Here is a 25,880-nt window from a genome sequence, read left to right on the forward strand (position 1 = left end):
GCTGATTTGGAAATTCTGTAGAAAAACAATCTGCACGAGTTTCGATCGATCGAGTCTAATTTTCGATCGATCGAGCCTTGCAAAAAGTTAATAATAATTTTCTGCAATTACTCGATTCCAATTTTACATACAAATACTTTGAACAAGTCTAAAAACAAGACTAAACGTTTTGATCATGGATTGAAATTGAAGTTGGAGAATGCATGTGAGGGTGCCAAAACAAATGGGTATGGAATAAGCAGAAAAGGGAGAGAGATATGAGAGTGATTGATGTGGGAGTTTTCATTTAGAAAAATGATTCAACCAAATTGTGGTGATATGGTTAGCAATTTGAAAACCAACAGGAGAGTAGTAGTGTCTAAATTTAAGGGATATGGATGAAAAGTTATAGTGATAGTTTTATAGTATGAGTGTTTTTCTTTTTCCTCTCTTCACTTTTTTTTTTTTTTTTTGTTATATTCCTCTCTTCAATTTCAAAATAAGAAGAATTGTTATAAAAAAAAATTAAAAAAAGAAGAAGAAGAAGAAGAATTGTTATCCAAAAAAAAAAAGTAAAATTGATTTGGAAAAAAAAAATGTGAGATCTCATATTAGGGAGTAGGAGTAAGGGAAATGTAAATTAAAAAAAAAAAAAAAGAACCTAATATCAAAAAGGAATAATAAAAAATAAAAATAAAAATAAAAAACCAAAGAGAAAAGTGTAAATGTGGAGTTATGGATGAAATTCAAATCTCTTAATACTTTCTTCTAAAAAAAACTTTTAAATTTATCATATTTTATAGGTAATATTGTGAAAATATTGTAGATATAATATTTCTAAAAAAAAAAAACTTTTTAATGTGGGTTTATAAATATTTTTTTTTCGGCCAATTAATTAAAAAAAAATAAAGAAAGAGAAAAGTTTAAAAGTGAAGTTTGCTTTTGAAAAATATTCTTTTTTTTTTTTGTTAGTGGGAGGGTGGTCCTATTTTATAGGCAATGTTTTAGTGGGAATTAAAGATGTATTTTTACTTTGTTATCTTTTAGTTTTGTCTCTACTTAAAGTTTTAAATCTAAAAAAATAGGGATATTTTGAAACAAAAAAATTTGGTAAAAAAAAACCCTTAAATAATAATAAAGATATATTACCACGTTTTCGTTAAAAGCTTCGTTTCTAGCTTTTAGTTTGGTTTATATAGAATAAGTCTATAATTCCAAAAAAAAAAAAAAAAAAAAAAAGAGTCTATAATACGTATACAGAGTCCCTTTCAATTGACCATCTAGGTGAAATAAATACATGGAATTTAGTCATGCTCACGCCCACCAGAGAAAAATCATAAGAAAGATATTTCAATAATTAATGAATAATAAGAATATTTATCTCCTTATCGTGATGTCATGATAATAACAGTACTTGTGGATCACTGGGCAAAAACGAAAAAAAAAAAATTCATTCTAGCCTAGGGCAGTAGCCTTGATCGGGTGCACCAGCTTCACATGAAATTGCCTGGCCTCATTTATTAGGATCCCAACCTTTCTTTTCTTATTCATCTACCCTCTTTCTACTTACCCTTCTCTTTGTGGTTTGGCACCAAGCAAAACTGAAAACCTTTACTACTTTATCTCTCAATGTTACCGACACTATTTTTCTTTCTATTTTTCACGGTTAGTAACAGTATGTTGTTATCAAGTGACTGTTTAGATTTGGCTGAAAAAACAAGTTAGGGTCTAGTGTTTTTATTTATTTTTTTTTATGCACGCATTTCTGGATAAGAGACCGTTATTGTTCACGTACACAAAGTTACTGTTTATGTACTATTTACACACTATTTATGCGCTATTCATGAGACCCACAACCACTTTATTCAAGAAAAATATTAAAAATAGGTTTCACGGCACTATTCACATATTTAAAAATTATTTTGTTACAGTATTTTCAATTCTCAGCAAAATAAGTTGTATCTACACAAACCCTAACAGTGAAAAATGACGTGTTTGTAAACTTACTAACAAAAAATAAGTCTTAAGATTAGGGTAGTCCAGACCAGACCCAGACTTGTCGGCCCGACAAACCCACCCGATTTCAACCTGATTTCAGCCTGAACCGACGCTCTCGTCTGTTGGTGACGGGTTTTCGTGCCCAAGACCCAACGCCGATGAGTCGAGTGGCGGGTTTTCTTCTCCAAAACCCGAGCCACCCGACCCGACCGATGTAATATACAAATCCAACAACTCCGGCAAGATCAAGCTCAAATTCGAGGAGATCCGGCAAGATCTCGACCATATTTGGTGTGATCCGGTGAGATTCAAGGAGATCCAAGTTGATTTCCACAAGATCTCGACCATATTTAGTGAGATTCGGCGAGATTTGAGGAGATCCAAACTTATTTCAGCGATTTTCAAAGCAAATGTACTGTATTTTTGAAGATTCTGGCAACGTTTGCAAAATCCGGCAACTCTCTGAACCGACCGAACATTACCCAAACCTGAAACCGACTCGACCGATTGACGCCGACGGTCAGTTTCGGATCCCTCCACCATCCACTCGACATTGGCAAGTCAAATCCGAGCTGGATCGAAAATCAACCCAATCCGACCCGACCCGACCAATAAACAGCCTAGTTAAAAATACACAAATAATCCATTACCAAGAAGGTAAAAAGGACTACCTTTTAAAGGAATTTTCCTTGCTTTGCCTTTTGGGATTCCTTTGACCCATTTTCACTAAGGATTTGACTACCTTTTTTTTAATGAACCAGGATTTGACTACCTTTTTTGAATGAGAAGTATCTTGTGTATTATAATGCTAACTTCCCAATAACATGACTATCCAACACCGCAACACGCTAATATTTTATTCTCAAAAAACGTGCTAATATTTTTAAATCTAGTTGGCTTTATCCAAAGCATGTTTAAACTTTGGCAGTCTGATGCTCAACTTGTATAAATCTTTATTACACTCTAACTACCCAGAATTGCCATGACCTCCACTGCTTTTTTCTTTTTTCAAATTAAGCTCAATTTTGGCCTATGCAATAAATTGGATATGATCATGATGGGCTATATTTCATGCAAGTTGCATATTCATAAAATTTACAGATACACTCTTTACTCACTAGTATCCTCAACAATCTCTTTCTTGTGTGCGAATCATTGCCTCTTTGTGGGATTCCGAGCCTCTATTTGGGCCACGAACAAGTCCTATCAAGTAGAGCTTCAATATTTAAATTGAACATCAATTTACAATTTCAGCTTTTCCTTTTTCATTTTCACTGAGAAGTTGTCTTGAAAACTCTCTAAGTTCTATCAAATTTCTGACCAAATAATTTGTACTTTATTATATTTACTTCCTTTTGTCTTTTGCTAAGAGGATTTCTGTTAGATTTACTGGAACATTATGCAAGTTACAAATGAATAAATGCCTTTTATCAAAAAAAAAAAAAATGAATAAATGCCTAACTTAACAACAATAAAATGCCGCCCACTATAGGAAATCTTCACACAGTTCTGCAATATCCTGACTGAGACTACCAATTTTGTTATTTTTTCTGGGTCCAGTCCACTACGTAAGTCGTTTAGCCTTTTCTAGTCTTCTTGTTCTTGGTTGAACATCCTGATTGGCTTATTAGCTGGTCCTGGATTCCCATTAATTAGATGAGTACAAAGCAACAAGGACGACTAAGCAATTCTCTTGACTTGCAATTTACTGGTTGTGCTATTATACGCTTTCTTTTCAGTATCCATTAAAAAAAAAAAGTTCAAAAATTTTATAATTTTTTAAAAAATTATTTTTGAATTGTCATATGTTCCAGAAGTTAGGGACTAGGATCACTGGTTTGTCATGTTTTGCCAAAATAAATGATTGGTCATAAATTATCAATGATTTTAGTTCACCAAGTTAAAATAATTGTTTTTATTCCTTTAATTTCTAATAAATTTAAAGTGATCGTTTTTAATTCTTAATACATCCAGTGGGTGATGACGTTATACAAGGGACTAAAAGTAATCGCATGGTCTAAAATCGCATATAGGATAAAGTTTTGGGACCAATAATATGTTTTGCCCTTTTTTTTTTTTTTTTTTTTTTTTTTTTTTTTTTTTTTTTTTTTTTGCGAATGTTTAGGTTGTGATTTAAACATGAACTTAAGTGATTTAATCTCCATCATTGGTTCATAAATAAAAATACAAGATTGAGATCAAAACACGGTGATATCATTGATGACTATGTACCATTCAAATTCAAGTTTGTCATTTTTTTTTTTTTATTTAATGTTGAAAACTCAAGTTTATAAGTCGAATAATTGTCACACGGGCTGAGTCCAGAAAATTTTGGTATGTGAATCCATGGACTGGGTCTGAGTTTAGTCTTAGTTTTATTATTTTGTAATCTTCTGTAGTTTTTATCTTATGTCACTGTCATTGGACAATTATGTCTTTACGACGACACAAGACCATAACCGGTGACTGTCATGTACGTACGTATGCAAAGAAAAATAATAATTAATATGCTCTTTTGCTCCTAATGCCAAAACACACAAGTAATCTCAGAGAGTTCCGTTGTACTAGCTACTATTAATAGTCTATTTCTTTTGGGTAAAGAAAAATCTTCTAAGATAATTACTGGGAAGGAACCTCTTTGTTGCCACAAATAGCAACCAACTCTATCATTCATATATGAGTATTATCTTCAGCTATTTCTATTTTCATAACCTTTGCTTTCTTTACTACCATGTGAGTATGAATTCTCCAAATGAAGGATTTTGGCGTTGTCGTACTTCCTTTGGGTTTCTTTAAGCTGCTTGGCTATGCTTGAAGTTGTTCTTGGCTTCCTCTAGGCTAATACTAGTACTACACAACAGCTGCTTGTTACTTATTGCTATAAACCAACTTTGTAGCTCACGGAAGTTCTGCGTTGGTAGTATGCCACTTGAACTGCTGGGTATTTTTCTCTATTACTCCTTTGCATAAAAAAGACTTGCTCTTTTAGTCCTAGCTTGTTTGACTGTGAAGTTTATAATATGACCTTGTGAATACATATTGATATTGGTATAACTTTGAATTATCTATCATAATTTTATTGCTTTGTTTTATGGTTGTCATAGAGATCCTTGGTCTTTCTATGCTAGTTTTGTGACAAGAAAGGAGCCACTGTGTGATTGAATAATGTGAATCAAAGTCTTGTTGCAACTTCTGCTGTGGAAAAATGGATCCCTTTTTAGTCAATATGCAGTTAAATTATGCAAATAATTTTACATGTAACTTCAAAAATAATTCATACTGTATACAAAGCACAAATGAAGAGGGTGAGCCAAGTTTAGTTGTGTCAATATTCTCTCCAAAGAGCCTTTGTAATCACCAAGTACAATAGACCCCTCTTCCATCAAAAACAAATTTTTTTGGGTCTGCAAGCGGGGCAGTTGGTTTTGTGTTTTTATTGTTTCTTGTTTGACTTACCATCTCGCTATTTATTTAATGTTGATGTGTAAAGATCCTATTTTGGATTTGTTAATTTCTATAACAATTCCTCAGTTTAAACAATCAAGTTGTTTATACCAGTTTGCGATTGAGGATATACATATGATGGGGAAGAATGGTGCTGAAATCATGGATCCATATGGTTGTAACATTAAGGTAAAAAATCATTTCTTGACACTGAGGGTGGGCTTGGGGTAGATTTAAATTCAACTGTTACCAATCAAGGAATCAAGATAGTTATTTTATTTTATTTTTGATAAGTGAGATATTTATTTAATTATGCATTTCAACCTTTCATTTACCAACTTTGCTAAAATTAACATTTTTCACAATTTTCTGAGATGATAAGGTGTGAGAGGTGAACAATTACTTTTATATAAGCCCACCAGGAACGCTACTTAAATTGTCCGCTACTCGCATCTTAGCAAGTTGTATAAAAAGTTAGTCATTTACATTTTTTTACCAAACAATAGAACTCCTATTTGGTTTCATTATAGGGCTCAAGCTTGATTATGGAACTAGAGTTACAATGTTGAGCAGACGTCTACTGTAATGGAGTCTTTTAGTTGAAGATTTATCATTTCTAGATAGGTGCGTGGTGTTTGAACACATAGAAAGCCAACTATGAAGTAAGAATTAAGCAAAAGTAGTCACTCCTAGGCTGGGTGACTCTGTATATAGCTGTAGTATTGTAAGTTAAATTTATAAAACAGAGAGCGTAACTATAAGTCTCCCCGAATTGCGGTACTATACTATGGAAAATCTGGAAATATACAACATTCAAATGTTCACTTTTATTTTTAGGACCTTTTCCAACAAATGTGGAGGGCTATGGGCTAGAGTTCACAGCATGCCCCTGCCCCTCCCTTATCAGCAACTGTTCTGGAATTTTCTATCAGTTCATAAAGGATTGATCCCAAGCTAGCACCCATTCATGGGATTGATCACATTTTTGAACCATGAAGTGACCCCAGGAAGGGGATAAGTCTTAATGGTTCTGTTTTTGTTTTTGTTTTTTTTTTTTTTAACTTTGTCTATTTCAGAATTTTCCTTTTATGACTATATCTCATTTTTTGCAGGTTCATTGTTTAATGTGTTTAGAGCTTAAAAAATTCGTTGATAGAATTTCAAAAATACTTCCAGACATTGAGTCTGCCCGACCACGATGTACATCAGGGATAAAGGCACTGTGCTCATTACATGCTGCCATGGATAAAGCAAAATTACTTCTCAAATACTGCTCAGAGTCTAGTAGACTCTACCTGGTACGCATTTCACTCTTATAATTTGCAAATAACTTGCATTTTGGAAAGAAAAATATCTCACACAATATTTACTCTCCAAATCTTGCATTTGTAATGAGTAGAAGCAAATGTTTCATACTCTCCAAATGTTGCTCTTAAAATTTATATAGTCACGCAACTACTTATGTCCTCATAGCTTTTATTTCCATCACTCTTCACTATTTAAGTATCTAATGACTTGGGTATAATATTTTCAGGCATTTGCAACGAGTAAGATCATCCTGAGATGTGAGAAACTACAGAGCTCCTTGAAGTTATGTTTGAGTCAAATCCAAAATATGGTCCCAACTTTGTTGGCTGCAAAGGTTTGCAATACTTCAGGTCCTTAATTTATAATTATTTTTGGTAATGGCATGTAATTTAAAGGTTTCAAAATTAATGAGTATATTACTTTGTAGATTGTATGAGCCTTCTTCATGCCTCCTCTTGTTATGAAATATTATTTACTGTATATAGGTATCAAATTGTTCCTATTTTGTAAGGTCTATGTTCTTATTGCTTTTTGATAAAATTAAAAATTCTTGGAATGCAACAAGTCATCATTAGTGAAATACAAGTTCCCATTAAAAATTCTTGGAATGCAATAAGTCATCATTAGTGAAATACAAGCTCCATTGTAAAGACAGTTTTTGAATGTGTCGATGCAATGGGGAGACTGTAGATCACCTTTTAATACATTGCAGTTCGGCTTTTGACTTATGGTGCTATATTTTCTGGGTGTTTGGGATTCAATGGATATCACTGAGAAAATCCTTGATTTATTATGCAGATAGCGGATTGGGGGTTCTAATCCTTTATCAGTTGTTTAGAACCTTGTACCTTATGTGTGCTATGGACTATCTAGAGGGAAACAAATTGACATACTTTTGAAGATGTAGAGTGCATGTCAATGGAATTGCTAGCATGAGTAGCATCTTTCATTAGTGCTCTTTATGAATGGTCCTGTTCATAAAGACTTCTCTTCATAATTTCATAGAGTCAATTCATATGTAAATATTTTCAATTGTAATTCTTAGGCTACTTCATGTTTTTCTTTTTGATTTTCTTTATGATGTAGTCTCTTTTCAATAAAATTAGTCTTACCTATCAAAAAAAAAAAATTTTTGATGGCCATGGCACTTCTAATTAAAATGCTGTAGGTTGTGTTTTGGGCAAACTAATTTTGATATTGCAGATTCTGCCTTCAGCAGTCATAGTAACTTTATTATTTATTTGGGTACTATCCTTTTTGATTCCTTTACATTACTAAATGTCGAAATTGAAAATTGTCTGCAGATATCTGGAATTGTTCATGATCTTAGGGATGCAAAGTTTCCCATTGACTCTGCTGCAGAAGAGGCTGGGAAGGTTGTACGAGAACTGATTCTGAAGGAAATTCCTACGTCAAATTGTATAAATGATTTAGAACTTGAACCTATTCAACTTGCCGCTTTGAGGCTGAATATTACAACCCCTTCGGCTCTTTCAAAAGAGAAAATATCTATTCAGAGATCACTTGATAAGGTCCCTGACCACGTGGTCCAAAAGAGGAGCATACTGAGGTATTTCTTTCATCTTTTGAAGAAGTATGGGGAAATAATTGTACAAAACCTGAATGACAGTACCCTTGTGCAGCATGATGAGTCATCCTATCAGTCCATTGGCTTTGGGACATCTGAACCTCCTGAGGAATTCAAATGCCCCATCTCTATGAGACTGATGTATGAACCAATAATTATTGCATCTGGGAAAACATTTGAACGGTTTTGGATAGAGAAGTGGTTTAATGAAGGTAATGAGACATGCCCAATAACTCATATGAAGCTGGACCATTTGTCCCTCACTCCAAACTTTGCAATGAAGGCCCTCATATCAAAGTGGTCTTCTGAGCATGGAATTACTATTCCTGACCCGTCTTTAGAACCACACCTTGATTCTTTTGAATCCATGAAATCTTCACATTCCAGTTCCATTGTCAGCATAGGTAGTTCTTTGAAAGATTTGCACCTTCAAGTTAGCAGTGTGTCACTATCCTCATTAGGGTCCAGTCATGGTTCAGAAATTATCGAAGAGAAAAGTGATGACTGCTTTAGTTATAGGCTCACTCAAATGAATGCAGAGCCTCAAAGACCTCACCAATCTGTAGATTGTTATGGCAAGGTTTTAGACTTTCTTTCCACACTTGCTGCAGTTTCTTGGGGGTCACAGTGCAGGACAGTGGAAAATGTGAAAAACCAACTGCAAGACAAAAACAGCACATGCCACTCTACAAATTGCAATGGGTGCATCAAACCGTTGATTAAATTTTTGAAGGATGCACTTAAATTAAGAGATATAAAAGCTCAGAGAGATGCTGCAGAGTTGCTGTTGGCGATTTTGAGCGAAAACAGGTGATAATTCTTTTGTGGGCATTGTTTTTTCTCATATCCTATGTGGCACTATTTTAATATTTTTTTTGAGCAACAAGTCTAGGGACCCAACAATTTTCATGGCTGCTAAGGTGGTTGGTGCTAATAAAAGTAATGTCAATAGTAGGCTTATGTAAAAGTAATATTACTCTAATTACAATTTGACACATCAGTAATTTTGACAAAGATGGTGAAAATTAACATTTGAGTGTAAAAATATAGAAGATTTTGAGTGAAAATTAATGGCAATATTATTTTTGTGACGGGAGAAATCACTAGATCCAATGCTAACCAACTATCTGCTGTTTCATGCAGAAGTAAAATGCCACCCTTCGATGAAGATGAGATTTACGTGTTGGCATCATATCTTGAATCTGAAATCACTGGAGAAGCCCTTGATATCATTGAAATTTTGTCTTGCCAATCCAAGTACCAGTCTATGATGGTGGCGTCTGGTGTTCTTCCTTCCATTCTAAAATTCCTTGATACACAGTACAGGGAATTTCACAGTATTGTTATGAAGATACTGTGTAAGTTGTCCTGCAATGCTGATGTTGGATACCATATTGTATATTTAGACTTCATTCCAAAACTGGTTACTTTTTTGGGTGATCACAATCAAGCACGGTTTTGCATCAAGATTATAAGAAACTTGTGCGATATTGAGGAGGCAAGAATTGCACTTGCTGAAACTAGTTCATGTATCAGTGCCTTTGCCAAAGTATTGGAAACTGGAACAGAAGAGGAACAAGAACATGCAGTAGATGTTCTTCTTTCACTATGTCATGAGCGTGTTGAGTTTTGTCAATTGGTCATGAAAGAGAACATAATGCAGCCTTTATTCAATTTATCTGAAAATAAGAATTCAAAGGGGAAGGGGATTGCTATCAAATTGCTTCAGTTCTTGGAACATATCAGAACTGAAGTTTCAGAATGTTCAACAAGTCCTAAAGCTGGCTTGGGCCTAGAAACCTCACGCGACTCTGGCAGGCACTGTAAAGAAAAGAAATCACGTTTCAAGGCATTTCGGTACTTTGGAAATAAGATGTCTGTATAGCCAGCTATCTTTGATAGCTTAAAATAGCTCAGATGTTCAGTCAAAACGTAGGATAGGATATGAGTGGTTTTGTAGAGTTTGAGACCATTAATCATGCTAGCAGATGAGTTTCACTTTCAGAATTAGATAAACCTCTCTTATATAGGAATGTAGAGTCCTGCTGCACTTGTAGTAAGCAGCAATTGTAAAATCCAGTAATGAAAAATTTGTTTTGTAGAAATGGGAGTTTAGGTGGTGTTTGGATTGCTCATAACCCGTATCTCAAAACCTTGTATCTCCAATCCCACAATAATTCAAATCTCTCTACAATTTGTGTTTGGTTCCAAAACCGAGTTATATCTCCCACTGGTATTGCACAGAACGGTAAACATGGCTACCCATCACAAAACCCACAAAGAGACCGAAAGCCACAAACAGAACGGTAACATCTCACTCTTTCAATTCATTTTTCTGCTCTGCCATGCTCGTCACAAAACCCAGAAAGAGACCGAAACCCATAAGTCAAAAATCCCATCCCAAGCTGCCAAAAACACCATCATCGTCCAAACCCAGCAAGCAATTCACCAAAGACAGGTCTGAAAACCCTTTGTTAAGCAAACCCGACCCATTCAACGCGATAAAAAACCCGTCCTCAGCCATGGTTGTGAGTTTGTGTTTGTGTGTTTGATCGGTGAACATGGTGGAGTGAGTCTGAAGAAGAAAGAAAGAAAGAAAAAGAAAAAGAAAGATGAAAAGAGAAAGAAAGAAAAAACCAGCAAGAAGAAGAGAAAAAATAAAAAACCATTGGTGGTGGAGTAGAAAGATGAAAAGAGAAAGAAAGAAAAAACCAGCAAGAAGAAGAGAAAATATAAAAAACCATTGGCGGTGGAGTGGGTCTGAAGAAGACAAAAAAGGGCCGTTGGTGGTGGAGTTGTCTGAAGAAAGAAAGGAGAAGAAAGAAGAAAAAAGAGCAAAGCGGTATGAATGACTTGACAATGACAAGTCAGAAAAATGGTCCACAAATTTGATTTTCTTACAATTTTGTCTCAATAACCCATATTTCATAACTTGATAACACGAAAAATTTGATTTCAGTTTTCATTGCTCAAACTTAATTTTTTGAGTTTAGAGTGTTGGAAACAACCATACAAAATTTTTCCAAGCAAACTTTTTTATTGTATCCCACATTTTATCCAGGTACAACTTGTTTTTTTTTTTTTTTTAAATGCAATTTTGGTATTGCAGTTTTGTTTAGCTGCAACAATGTAATTGCTCAATTTCATTGTACAGGTTACCTTTGTTCTATGAATTTTACTGCTTTTAATTTCTCAACTTTCTCTCTTTTGTTTACTTGTTAATTTCTCAATTGTCTCTCTTTTGTTTACTACTTTAATAGTCAAATGTTCATAGTACCATCAAACAGACAAACACAAGTCATAAAAATTTGAAAGAAATTTTATTCTGTAAGCTGGGGTAGCTTAAACAGACTCTAAGTGTATGTTTGGCTAGTTTATTTTTTGTTAACTTATTTTATTATTCAACTTGTTTTTCTATTATTCATGTGTCTCATTACACTTTTGGTACTATTTATGGGTTTCATTGTACTATTTCAACTAACTTTTACCTTTATTTACAATACTTTCAGTAATAATTTTTTAACTTCAGCAAAATAAGCGATATCCAAACACATTTTTACTACTATTGGGCTCTATTGTACTTTTTGCTACTGTTCATAAGTTCCACTGTACTATTTTAACTAACTTTTACCTTTATTTACAATATTTTTAGTAAAAAGTTTTCAGTTTCAGCAAAATAAGTAGATCCCAAACAAACCTAAGTGTCTGTTTGGCTAGCTTATTTTTTCCAACTTATTTTACCATTCAGTTTATTTTTTCTACTATTCATGTATCTCACTGCACTTTTTAGTACTATTCATGGGCCTCATTATACTATTTCAACTAACTTTTACCTTTATTTACAGTACTTTCAACAAAAAAATTTCAGTTTTAGAAAAATAAGTGGATTCCAAACAAACCCTAGTAGCAAAAATAAGCTGAATAGTGAAATAATTTTAATTTTTAATCCTAACCCAAACACACACTAATGGTCTATTTGAATACTATTTATTTGCTGAAAACTTATTATTGAAAACACTATAACAAAATAATTTTTAATAGTGTGAATAGTGAGGCCCAAAAATGCATGGATATGCGCATTTTGCAAAGTTTTGTGATCTCATAAATAGTGTATTATTTCAACTAACTTTTACATTTATTTATAGTACTTTTAGCAAAAAAATTTCAGTTTTAACAAAATAAATGGATTTCAAACAGACCCTAGTAGCAAAAATAAGCTGAATAATGAAATAATTTTAATTTTTAATCCTAACACAAACACACACTAAGAGTCTATTTAAATACCGCTTATTTACTGAAAACTTATTATCGAAAACACTATAGCAAAATAATTTTTAAAAGTGTGAATAGTGCTGTGAGACCCAAAAATGCATGGGTATACGCATTTTGCAAAGTTTTGTGATCCCATAAACAGTGTACTATTTCAACTAACTTTTACCTTTATTTACAGTACTTTCAGCAAAAAAATTTCAGTTTTAGCAAAATAAGTGGATTCCAAACAGACCCTAGTAACAAAAATAAGCTAAATAATGAAATAATTTTAATTTTTAATCCTAACCCAAACACACACTAAGGGTCTATTTGAATACCGTTTATTTGCTAAAAACTTATTATTGAAAACACTATAGCAAAATAATTTTTAGAAGTGTAAATAGTGTTGTGAGACCCAAAAATGCATGGGTATGCGCATTTTGCAAAGTTTTGTGATCCCATAAACAGTGTTGTGGGACCCAAAAAAAAAGGTCAAACGCAGCTAAAACACGCATTCAATGCTATCCAAAATCACACCAAGTTTTTATAGTTTTAGATGGGAAACAGGCCTGGGATCTATTATCTAATTGCAAGATCTATATATGAATGTGATGATGGATTAGCTGTCGGGGGCCTTTTTTTTGCACACAGCCACGTGCCTTTGGAGGTGTGGCTTTACTAAGCCTGGATTTGTTTTGGGGAGGTCAACCCAAAACTCGACATTAAGCCGCATAGACCAATGGCTACCGGTGTATTTTTAAGCCTACAAAATAGATAAAACTCAAAGTCTTAGAATCATGATAATGGTTGAAATAAATAAATAATATGCTTAGCATGATAGTTTTGATTAAATAATAAGTTGATACATTATTATTATGTATATTGAGTGATGTCCAATATTAGAAAATAATTAATTAGATGTCAAATGTCCAACAATGGGATGAATCCAATAGTCCATGTCTAATTACGGTTCATGGTTCATGTTCATCATAATAAGGTACGTCTAGCAATGGTCCATGTCCAAATAATATATGTTCATTGGTGGTAGATGTTCAAATGATACAAGTCCAATAATAGCTTATGTCCAAGTAATATATGTCCATTGGTATTATATCAATTTATTAATATGTATGTTTATTATTAGTGAGACCATGTTTATTAAATGGTGAAATAATGGTAAGATGATAATGAGTTAACATATACTCAATAATGTAATTTTAAAGATGGATAAAACATTGACTTATCTTTTATGTTTCTGACTCCAACCGTGTAGCTTCACCTTGTTCTTCATGTGATTTGTGGCTCCAGCCGTATAATGTTGGTGAGCTTCATAGTTTGTGGCTCTAGCCTTATAGTGTTGATGAGCTAGTAAGATTTCAGCAGTATAATGACATTAGTTGAGTGATATAATAATAATGAACAAAATATACTTGATAAGATAGGTTTGAGGTAAAATATAATGACTTATCTTCATAGTTTGGAGCTCTAGCCATAGGACAGCAGGACAGCAGTGGACTTAGACATTTCAGCAGCGTGATAGAATGAGTCCAGCGGTACAATATGATATTATGAGTCCTTCCATGGTGACTTTATGATTGAAGGGATAAAATGGGTGCAACTAGAGGGAGAGAGAGCATGTCCAGCAGTGTGCATAGGTTGGTTAAATTTATCCCCTTTTATCAAACGCTTAAATGACTTTTTCCATGTAATACTCTTTTAGTTTTTAATCAAATATGAGTGATATTGTCTTCCATAAGAAGTGCTTTTGATTTTATAAGTTTTTATCTTTCATAAGAAAGGGCTTTTAGTAATAAGTTCTTGAAAGGGTGTTTGATTTGTTTTAAGATGCGTGGAGATGGTAAGGAATGTGTATATATTGTGAGATATGGTGTTTGTAATATGTATGGGAATTATATGTAGATACTTTGTTGGATATAGATCTTGTATATGTATAATTTGTAAGACATGGAGCTTAGAGATATATGAGAAGTATGCATGGGTATTTTTTAAGGAATGTGTTTTGTAAAATAAACGGAAGTATGAGATAGATAAATGAAGGTTAAATGTAGTAAAAGCTGCTGTTGGGATTTTTTTTGTATTATGACATTAGTTATGTTACTTTCTAAGAAGAGGGATTTTGTATGAGAAATAAAAAATGAGATGGAGATATGTTTTTGGGCAGCAAGATGATGATACTTCAAAATAATGGAGTGGGGAAAGATGGATAATGGGTAATGGGTAATGGTGTTGTAATATGTGTGTTGTGTTGTTATCTATGAAGAGAGGTTTTGTAAGAGGGATGAAGAAAGATATGGAGATCTTTTAGAGATATGGCAACAAGATGAATAGAGTTTCAGAATATTGAAGATGAGAGAGGGATAGCGTGTAATGGTGTGCTATAAGAAGAGATATTTTTGTAAGGGAGATGGAGAAGTGTAAAAATGTGTATTTTGTAGCAAAATGAGTGAAGTTTCTGCATAAGAGGGCGAGATGGATCAGAGAGGGCAGAGATCAGAGAGGGAGATAAAAAAGAGGAGCCCCTTAGTGTGTGGCTTGGTCCTCTTTTTATAGAGCCAAGTTATATAACTAGATCAGAACTAGTTGAAGGGAAAATTAGCAAATCAAGAAAAATCTTTGACAAAGTAAGTGGTATTTTGTTTTTTGGCTAAAAGAAGAAAGTTTGAAACTTAATGGCTGAAGTTATAATTGTAACAGCTGTCGATCACAGCTGTTACAATTGGATGATGTCATCCGAATGACATCATTTGCTTGGAGGAAAGTATATGGCATTAAATTCATGATTTGACTAAAAATGGTGAGATAAGCTTTATGAGATTTTTCTAGTACCACAGCTAGAGCTACTGCAGAATGTGCTGGAACTGTTTCAGCTTCTGCAAAAGGTATTTCTGCTTCTGCTAGAGCTGTCTGTAACTTAGCTGGAGCTGTTACAGCTTTTGCAAAAGTTGTTGCAGCTTCCGCTGGAGCCGTTTTGGTGTTTTCGGCTAAGTTTTCTCTTTTGGAAAATATATTTGATGAAGTTTTAGAGATGTAATCATAGTCTTTTTGTATCTTAACCAAATCTTGGAGAGTAAGGAAAGCATTTTAATGCTAGATATGAGATAATAATATATATTTAGCCATGTGCTTGGAATTGATTTAGATGATAATAATATAAATGATATGAAATACTATAATTACATCTTTAAACTTATATTATATGATGAATATTAATTTTTATGTAAAGAGCATGAGGAGTTTTATCATTTTAAGTGTTATGTGATATGAGAGACTTACCCAAATGTTATCTATTGCACATTGACCCCTCGGAGTTCAGGGAATTGGGGAAGACATACCAAGTAACATGCTTTCCTTTATCAACTTTGAACCACTGGAGCTTTACTGAACATACTTCTTGGCCCTCCAAACCACGACTCCCAAAATTCCCACGATGAGACTCATGAGCTTGGATCATGAGCCAAAAATGAGATGATGTGCCATGAACTTGAACCATGGGCTTTGACGCCTTTTTGTGTAAATATGGGCTATTTTGGGCTTTAAAAGAGGTTTTCCCAAAATCCATGATAATGTTGACGTGGTGCGGGTTGCCAATGAAATGAAGCCATGTAATGTTAAAAAATTTATCCTCAACATTCAGCCCCCCGAGTGCATGGGCTTGCTTTGCAAGGGCTTGTTTTTGCAAGGGCATGCACGAGTGAAGATGTTTCTTGAAGGCTTTGTAAATGAGCGAATCTAATGTTGCTGGTTGCTAGAGATGATGGTTGATAGTACTGTTAGAGTAGTAAAATAGGCATTGTTGGACATGTGGGTTGCATTGGCTATCTCATAGGTGCAGCGATAATAGATTGATGTAGCTGAAACTTCCATAGATGGAGTAGTAGCTTCGTTGAACTTAAAAGCTTCATTTTCTTTTTGGTAGATTGATTGATCTTTATCTAGATCCATGTGTATCTTTCTTGAATGAGCTGCTGTAATAGTTAAAAACCAAGCCCCCAAGCGTAATATCACCGCAACCTTGGTGATGAATGAGATTTTAAGGATTCTAGCGGAATGATGGATATGATTATCATGACTTCAAATATGTGTGGGGGCTGCCACGACTTGATATAATAGGACTCCAACATAAATCTTTGTTGATAAATAGAGCTTTATTTGGTGCTTGTATCTTTGTGATGAATGCCAATCAAAATGTTCTTGAAAGAGATTGTTGGACCAATAGAGTTATGTAGTGGAAGTGCCTCTATTGACATATTTGATACTTTTTTTATCAATACCCAATTGTAGCCCCCACGTGTGTAGAGGCATTAGATAAGCATAGATGGGTGATGTGGGAAGCACCTTGACAAGCTCAACGGTGGATCTTGGCACTTTGATATTTGAAACAGCTCAGACACTTATGGTAATGATCTTGTATGATGATGTTTTGCTTGAATATGCTTGATTAGTAGAAGTATGACTGCTGGAGGTGCTGTATAGACTGCAACACTGCTGGAATTCTGAACATGAGTAGCTAGAGTTCTGATTTGGATGTAACCACTAGATTCCTTTGTGAACTAGGACATGGCGTATCCATCAGTTGAGATGATCAATTTTTTGTAGCAAAGAGATAGTTGGGATCTTCCAGCCATAAGGAGCTTGTTTTGTTTGTCCAGGCAAGATGCTGGATATGTATTCAACTACTGCTGGAGTTTTTTTTTTTTTTTTTTTTTTGAATAAATGGTTCCTCATTCCTTGGCAACTTTGTGACTTGCTGAATTTATTAATGGTTGTTGAGTAGATGATGATAATTGAGAGCATCGGATCTTCATCTCTTTGTTGGAAGCTCTTAGGAAGGTATGGTTGGTATGAGTTCCAGCAGTAAAATAGTATGAGCTAGATTTGCTGTAGGTATCACTGCTGAATCGCTGGCTATTTCTTCTTAACTGCATGAGCTTTGTTAATTAATTTGCCATGGGCTTGAACCATGGGCTTTGATTATAGGATTGAATTCCATTGATAAAATAACTTTGCCATGGACTATTCAAAATATTGCCAAGTTGTATTGGGCTTTTGATAAGATATTGCTAAGCATTATTGGGCTTGGGCTTTGATGAATAATTTGCCACGGGTTTGAACCATGGGCTTTGATTATGGGATTGAATTCCATTGATAAAATAGTTTTGCCTTGAACTTGAATCATGGGCTTTTATTATTTAGTGTAATTATAGAATAAATAATTACTCTAGTAATATAGTTTTCCATGGGCTTTTGACAAATGTGTGCCATGGGTTTGTAAAATAGTAAGATAAAGATTAATTGCCACGGGGTTTAAAATAATTTACATGGGGCTTTTGAATAGTAGAGAGATAAATAATGTGATATAAGATAAATGATTACCATGGGTTTTATTTAGGTAAGTTCCATGGATTTATAATAAAGTACGAAGTAAATAAGTGTCATAAGTTTTTAATATAATGGCTATAGATTTTAAGGTAAAAACTTTTGTGGTCTTAGATATTAGTAGCACATATTCATAATTCTCCATGGGCTTGATATATGTTTGTCATGAGTTTTGGAAAGATGAATAGTGTTAAATAAAATAAATAGTTAAACTTAATCGCCATAGGTTTTAAATATAATTTCCATGGGCTTAAATATTAGTAACACAAATTCATAATTCTCCATGGACATGATGTATGTTTGCCATGGGTTTTGGAAAAATGAATAGTATTACGTAACGTAAATAGCTACCATGGATTTAAATATTAGTAACACAAATTCATAATTCTCCATGGGCTTGATGTATGTTTGCCATGGGTTTTGGAAAAATGAATAGTGTTACGTAAAAGAAATAGTTAAATTTAATTGCCATAGGTTTTTGAATATAATTTCCATGAGCTTAAATATTAGTAACACAAATTCATAATTTTCCATGGGCTTGATATATGTTTGCCATAGTTATTGGAAAAACGAATAGTGTTACGTAACATAAATAGCTACCATGGGTTTAAATATTAGTAACACAAATTCATAATTCTCCATGGGCTTGATGTATGTTTGCCATGGGTTTTGGAAAAATGAATAGTGTTACGTAAAATAAATAGTTAAATTTAATTGCCATAGGTTTTGAATATAATTTCTATAGGCTTAATTATTAATGACACACACTCACATTTCTGCATGGGCTTGATATATATTTGCCATGGGTTTTGGAAAAATGAATGGTGTTATTTCACAAGATAGATAATATGATATAAATATTTGCCATGATTCATTAGCTTATATACTTGTTTAGGAAAATTAATTTGCCACAGGTTATTAGCTTTGGACTTCAAGTATAATGCGATTGTAAAAAAAATCTGTTTTGCCAAAGATTATTAACTTTGGGTTTTTGAGCAAGATATAATATTTTTGTAAAGTGATTTTGGATTTTTTTTTGAAATGATGGTTTGCCAAAAATAGTACTTGGGCTTTTAGTAAAATATTTATAACATAATACTTGCCAAGTTCATAAAATATTGCCAAGGATAGTATTTGGGTTTTTAGTATTTGTAAAAATTTTTCAAACTAGTATTTGAATTTTTGATAAAATATTGTCAAGGATAGTGCTTGGGCTTTTAGTATTTGTAAAATTTTTGCTAAACTAGTATTTGGGCTTAAAATATTGCCAAGGATAGTAATTGGGCTTTTTAGTATTTGTAAAATTTTGCCAAACTAGTATTTGGACTTAAAATATTGCCAAGGACAGTACTTGGGCTTTTAGTATTTGTAAAATTTTGTCAAATTAGTATTTGAGTTTTTGAGTATTTGTAAAATTTTTGCCAAACTAGTATTTGGGCTTAAAATATTGCCAAGGATAGTACTTGGGCTTTTGAGTATTTGTAAAATTTTGCCAAACGAGTATTTGTAAAATTTTGCCAAACTAGTATTTGGGCTTTTTTGTAAATAGTTGCCAAAATAATATTGGGCTTTTAGAAATAGTTGCAAAATAGTATTTGGGCTTTTGTAAATAGTTTGAGATTTTGTAAAAATATTGCCGTGTAGCAACGGGCTTAGTAAGAGTATCGTATAGCAACGGGCTTGGTAGGGGGTGTCGTGTAGCAACGGGCTTTGTAAGATTTTGTTGGGCTTTTTTGGGTTTTGCCCACAAGGTAAATAAGTTTGGGCTTTTTATAGAGATGGTATAATTTTGTGGCTCGATATGGTAATGAGATAGTAAATACTTGTGGACTAATTTGGCGATGGGATGAGAAATATTCATAAGGGCTATTAGAGTATTTTGGTGAGTGCATAAATAGGATCAAATAGGCATGTGTATATTTTTTATGCTATTGGAAAGGAATGATTTGCAAAGGGATTTAAATGTTTTTATTGGAAACTTATCTGATTGAACCGCTGGAGAAGAAAAATTAATGTCCAGCAATGGGAATGGTTTCTATTGATGAGGTCCCCCTTTTTATGCCAAAGTGATGGATAACAATGTGTTTTGTCTAGCAACATAAGGGCTTTTTTGCTGATAAGGCCATCTACTACTGGAGAGATAAATATGTGTAGCTGTAAGTGAGGTTTCTATTGATGCAGCCCTCTATCGTTGAACTTTCAACCATTTATTTTTTTCTTTGTTGCCATCGCTAGATGAACCTTTTCATTTTAGGCATAAAAGCTTCCTTTTTTTTTTCATATGGTGGGGTATAAGCTTGTAATAAGTATGTTGCAAGCCTTGGTTGGAGTAGCTCAAATAGTTGAGAGATAGGTAGCTTGGTATCTCATGAAATATTTTGGACATAATAATGTTGACTTAGCTCTATGAGCTGCTGGAGTAAGGGATATTGAGCATGTGTATGTTGGAGTTTAGATCTCCTTCATGATATGTGATTCTAGACATTTGGAGTTATGATAAGGCTATACTTTATGACTCCCCAGTGGAGCCGCCATAATGTCAGGGCATTTTTTTTACGCGCAGGCACGTGCCTTTGGAGGTGTGGCTTTCCTAGGTCCGGATTTGTTTTGGGGAGGTCAACCTGGAACTCAACATTGGGCCGCATAGACCAATGGCTACCGGTGTATTTTTAAGCCTACAAAATAGATAAAACCCAAAGTCTTAGAACCATGATAGTGGTTGAAATAAATAAATAATATGCTTAACATGATAGCTTTGATTAAATAGTGAGTTGATACATTATTATTATGTAAATTGAGTGATGTCCAATATTAGAAAATAATTAATTAGGTGTCAAATGTCCAACAATGAGATGAATCCAATAGTTCATGTCTAGTTGCGGTTCATGATTCATGTTCATCATAATAAGGTATGTCTAGCAATGGTCCATGCCTAAATAATATATGTCCATTGGTGATATATGTCCAAATGATACAAGTCCAACAATGGTTTATGTCCAAGTAATACATGTCCATTGGTAGTATATCAATTTATTAATATGTATGTTTATTATTAGTGAGACCATGTTTATTAAATGATATGATAATGAGTTAACATATACTCAATAATGTAATTTCAAAGATGGATAAAATATTGACTTATCTTTTATGTTTCTGACTCCAGCCGTGTAGCTTCACCTTATTCTTCATGTGATTTATGGCTCCAGCTGTATAATGTTGGTGAGCTTCATAGTTTGTGGCTTTAGCCTTATAGTGTTGATGAGCTAGTAAGATTTTAGCAGTATAATGACATTAGTTGAGTGGTATAATAATAATGAACAAAATATACTTGATAAGATAGGTTTAAAGGTAAAATATAATGACTTATCTTCATAGTTTGGAGCTCCAGCTATAGAACAGCAATGGACTTAGACATTTTAGCAGCGTGATAGAATGAGTCCAGCGGTACAATATGATATTAGGAGTCCTTTTATGGTGACTTCATGATTGAAGGGGAAAAAATGGGTGCAACTAGAGAGAGAGAGAGAGCATGTCCAGCCGTGTGCATTGGTTGGTTAAGTTTATCCCCTTTTATCAAATGCTTAAATGACTTTCCCCATGTAATACTCTTTTAGTTTTTAGTCAAATATGAGTGATATTGCCTTCCATAAGAAGAGCTTTTGATTTTATAAGTTTTTGCCTTTCATAAGAAAGGGCTTTTAGTAATAAGTTCTTGGAAGCGTGTTTGATTTGTTTTAAGATGCGTGGAGATGGTAAGGAATATGTATATATTGTGAGATATGGTGTTTGTAATATGTATGGGAATTATATGTAGATACTTTGTTGGACATAGATCTTGTATATGTATAATTTGTGAGACATGGAGCTTAGAGATATATGAGAAGTATGTATGGGTATTTTGTGAGGAATGTGTTTTGTAAAATAAATGGAAGTATGAGATTGATAAATGAAGGTTAAATGTAGTAAAGGCTGCTGCTGGGATTGTTTTTTGTATTATAACATTGGTTATGTTGCTTTCTAAGAAGGGGGATTTTGTATGAGAAATAAAGAATGAGATGGAGATGTGTTTTTGGGCAGTAAGATAATGATACTTTAGAAGAATGAAGTGGGGAAAGATGGGTAATGGGTAATGGGTAATGGTGTTGTAATATGTGTGTTATGTTGTTATCTATGAAGAGAGGTTTTGTAAGAGGGATGAAGAAAGATATGGAGATCTTTTAGAGATATGGCAGCAAGATGAATAGAGTTTCAGAATATTGAAAATGAGAGAGGGCTAGCGTGTAATGGTGTGCTCTAAGAAGAGATATTTTTGTAAGGGAGATGGAGAAGTGTAAAAATGTGTATTTTGCAACAAAATGAGTGAAGTTTCTGCATAAGAGGGTGAGATGGATCAGAGAGGGCAGAGATCAAAGAGGGAGATAAAAAAGAGGAGTCCTTTAATGTGTGGCTTGGTCCTCTTTTTATAGAGCTAAACTATGTAACTAGATCAGAACTAGTTGAAGGGAAAATTAGCAAATCAGGAAAAATCTTTGACAAAGTAAGTGGTCTTTTGTTTTTTGGCCAAAAGAAGAAAGTTTGAAACTTAATGGCTGAAGTTTTAGTTGTAACAGCTGTCAATCATAGCTGTTACAGTTAGATGATGTCATCCGAATGACATTATTTGCTTGGAGGAAAGTATATGGCTTTAAATTCATGATTTGACTAAAGATGGTGAGATAAACTTTATAAGATTTTTCTGGTACCACAGCTGGAGCTAATGCGAAATGTGCTAATACTGTTTCAGCTTTTGCAGAAGGTGTTTCTGCTTCTGCTGGAGCTGTCTGTAGCTTAGCTAGAGCTGTTACAGCTTCTACAAAAGCTGTTTGCAGCTTCCACTGGAGCCATTTTTTGGTGTTTGTCTGCTAAATTTTTTCTTTTGGAAAATATATTTGATGAAATTTTAGAGATGTAATCATGGTCTTTTTGTATCTTAACCAAATCTTGGAGAGTAAGGAGAGCATTTTAATGCTAGATATGAGATATTAATATATATTTAGCCATATGCTTAGAATTGAATTAGATGATAATAATATAATTGATATGAAATACTATAATTACATCTTTAAACTTATATTATATGATGAACATTAATTTTTATGTAAAGAGCATGGGGAATTTTATCATTTTAAGTGTTATGTGATATGAGAGGCTTACCCATATGTTACCTATTGCACACTGACCCGTCAAAGTTCAGAGAATTGGGGAAGACACGCCAAGCAACATGCTTTCCTTTATCAACTTTGAACCACTGGAGCTTTATTGAACATACTTCTTGGCCCTCCAAACCACGACTCCCAAAATTCCCCTGATGAGACTCATTAACTTGGATCATGAGCCAAAAATGAGATGATGTGCCATGAGCTTGAACCATAGGTTTTGACGCCTTTTTGTGTAAATATGGGCTCTTTTGAGCTTTAAAAGAGGTTTTTCCAAAATCCATGATAATGTTGACGTGGTGCGGGTTGCAAATGAAATGAAGCCATGTAATGTTGAAAAATTTGTCCTCGACATTAGCTAAATTGAAATGTTTGCAAGACCAATCCAGTCTAATTCAAAAATATTAATAGCACTAACTTTTTATAGTTTTTATAGTTTTTTTTCTTTTCAAGAAGGAATAAAGAGATTATATAAATGGGAAACTGGGTCTGGGATCTATTATCTGATTGCAAGATCTATATGTGAATGTGATTATGGATTATCTAAATTGAAATGTTTGCAAGAGTCGAGTCAAATTTTGTAATATTTGATAATCTACCATATGTGGTGGTTAACATGCTATTTTTTTATAAAATTGAGCTTTACTATACAAATTTGCCCATTTTATTACCCAAAAAATATATATATATATTGTGCCTGAGCCTAAGCCTAAGCCTATTTGTGCATACTTTTTTTTTTCTTTTGAAAAGCACAATATAATTCTTTCCTTTGAAAGTGAAACTTCACTATTTTTCCAATCAATCTAATCCTAAAATATTAATAGCACTAACTTTTTATTGTTTTTTCCTTTTCAAAAAGGAACAAAGAAATTATATAGATGGGAAATTGGGCTAAGTCTTGTAAGGACGCGATTCGTGGCGGACCGTAACAGTGTCGGGTTCGCACGTAAAAAGGCCCCTAACAATATCATTTGTAGAGCGTGGGTTTGGAAGGCTAGGCCTTGGTTGACAGGCGGTGGGTTTTTCGCGGTGTTCGTCCAAGTTTAAGTTTTCCTTCACCCCTGGAGTCTTTCTCCTGGAGGTGGGCTGGGAGGCTCTGGTTTTTGGCCATTTTTCCCAACCCCCTTGTTGGTGCACCTTCCTTTTTATTATATAGTCCGTCTTGGTTGATCCTGACCCTCCACTTGTAGGTCAGGCAGGAGCTTATTTCTGTATCCATCCCATCAACCGTCCCTTCTCACTTTCTATTAGTTACATGGATCGAAGTTTACACCGTCCAAACGTCTTTTCTCATTAATCAGCTCTGGGTATTGGCAGGTGCATTTACTGAAGAGGGGACGCATTTTCCTTGGTCCAATTTCACACCCTGCTTCCCTATGGGCCCCATTCCGTTCACATCCCCTAAAGGGGGCTATTTGGGGATTGCCTACACCATGGTGTTGGTCTTCCCATTGAAGCTCTGTAATACCGAGGACAGGGTAAGTACTCAGCCGTTCCCCTTGCTACCTCGACCACTGATCATTCGTCTTCGGCAAGATACCTCCTCGGCACGGGCCCTGGGCCCAGATAGAGTTTGGGCCGAATTGCAGACCTCTCGGTCCCACAATAGCCCCTCAAAATCCTGCTATCTGTCCCCTCGGACGGATAGGAGGGTTTTGATGACATCAGGGATCTGCCAATGCCTATCAATCCTTGTCATCTATCGATTCCCGAGGTTTTTCACCTGCCCAAGGCACGTTTCTAGAGCCGTTAGAAGGCGAAACGTGGCCTCATTAAATACGGGCGGCTTGGTGTTTCCCACGTTCAACGGTGTGATGGAAATCGAACGGTGGTGATCTCCTGGCCCCTTTGGGCGGGAAAAAGGGCGTGCAGTTTACCCTAAAAAGTATAAAAGATTTTTTCGGAGATGGATCCGTCTCCCCAGTTCTGTACTTAAGAGTTTTAGTGCGTGTATCCAGGGTTCATCCGAACTTCCGCCCAAATTCAAGTCTATCTCAAGCACATATAGCCCATCCGAAACGTAATTCTCCTTTTATGTAAGTTCCCTATCTCCATTATCTCGCGTTTTTTCTTTTCTGAGTTTATTTCTCTTTGGCTCCCTTTCTTTTCCGTCGCGGGTTAGGTTTGTTTTAGTAAATGACAAAGGCGACTAAATTGAGATTGAGGAAGTTGGTCGATACTGAAGAGGCGATGAATAAGTTCATCGTTGATTATAGGATTCCCCCCAACGTTAGTTTGGAGCACTGTAAGATAGGGGAATGGCACATTAAGAGGGGAACGGGCGCGGTTGTAATTCCCGTCCTCGCCTTTGTAGAGGGAGGTATGAGAATCCCTATGGGACCAGTGATGAGGGGTTACCTCAGGCATTTCCGCTTAGCCCCTACTCAGTGCGCCGGCAACGCTCTTAGGATTTTGGGTTGCGTGGACGCTTTAAATGAGAAGATGGGTTTAAGACTGACCCACCATGATGTAAACTGGTGCTATAACCTCCAGAAATTAAAAGGAAAAACCTACTATATGAGGTCGAGGGATGATAGGGTTCGGTTGATCCAGTGCCTCCCTGATTCCAACAAGAGACTGAACAAGGATTTCCTTATCGTATCTGGGGAATGGCATGATGGCGATCCATGCCCCGTAGTAGAAGGAGAACCAGGTGGGGTATTAAGAATGGAAGAGGGATAACCCTTTAAACCATTCTAACTTAACGTCCTCCGATAACT

The 25,880-nt window shown here is 34.6% G+C and overlaps 1 protein-coding gene across 1 annotated transcript; it reads left to right on the top strand.

Annotated features, from left to right (window-relative positions):
• The first annotated feature begins 4,503 nt into the window (after positions 1–4,503).
• LOC115974350 (U-box domain-containing protein 5-like) lies at positions 4,504–10,530 on the top strand. Its single transcript, XM_031094672.1, has 6 exons — positions 4,504–4,918; positions 5,536–5,610; positions 6,534–6,719; positions 6,956–7,063; positions 8,034–9,127; positions 9,461–10,530. Exons 2-6 carry the CDS (start codon positions 5,557–5,559, stop codon positions 10,200–10,202), a joined length of 2,184 nt encoding a protein of 727 aa, XP_030950532.1. The 5' UTR covers positions 4,504–4,918; positions 5,536–5,556; the 3' UTR covers positions 10,203–10,530.
• Positions 10,531–25,880: the final 15,350 nt, after the last annotated feature.

Source organism: Quercus lobata, chromosome 2 (genome assembly GCF_001633185.2).
Source record: "Quercus lobata isolate SW786 chromosome 2, ValleyOak3.0 Primary Assembly, whole genome shotgun sequence".
Taxonomy (NCBI): domain Eukaryota; kingdom Viridiplantae; phylum Streptophyta; class Magnoliopsida; order Fagales; family Fagaceae; genus Quercus; species Quercus lobata.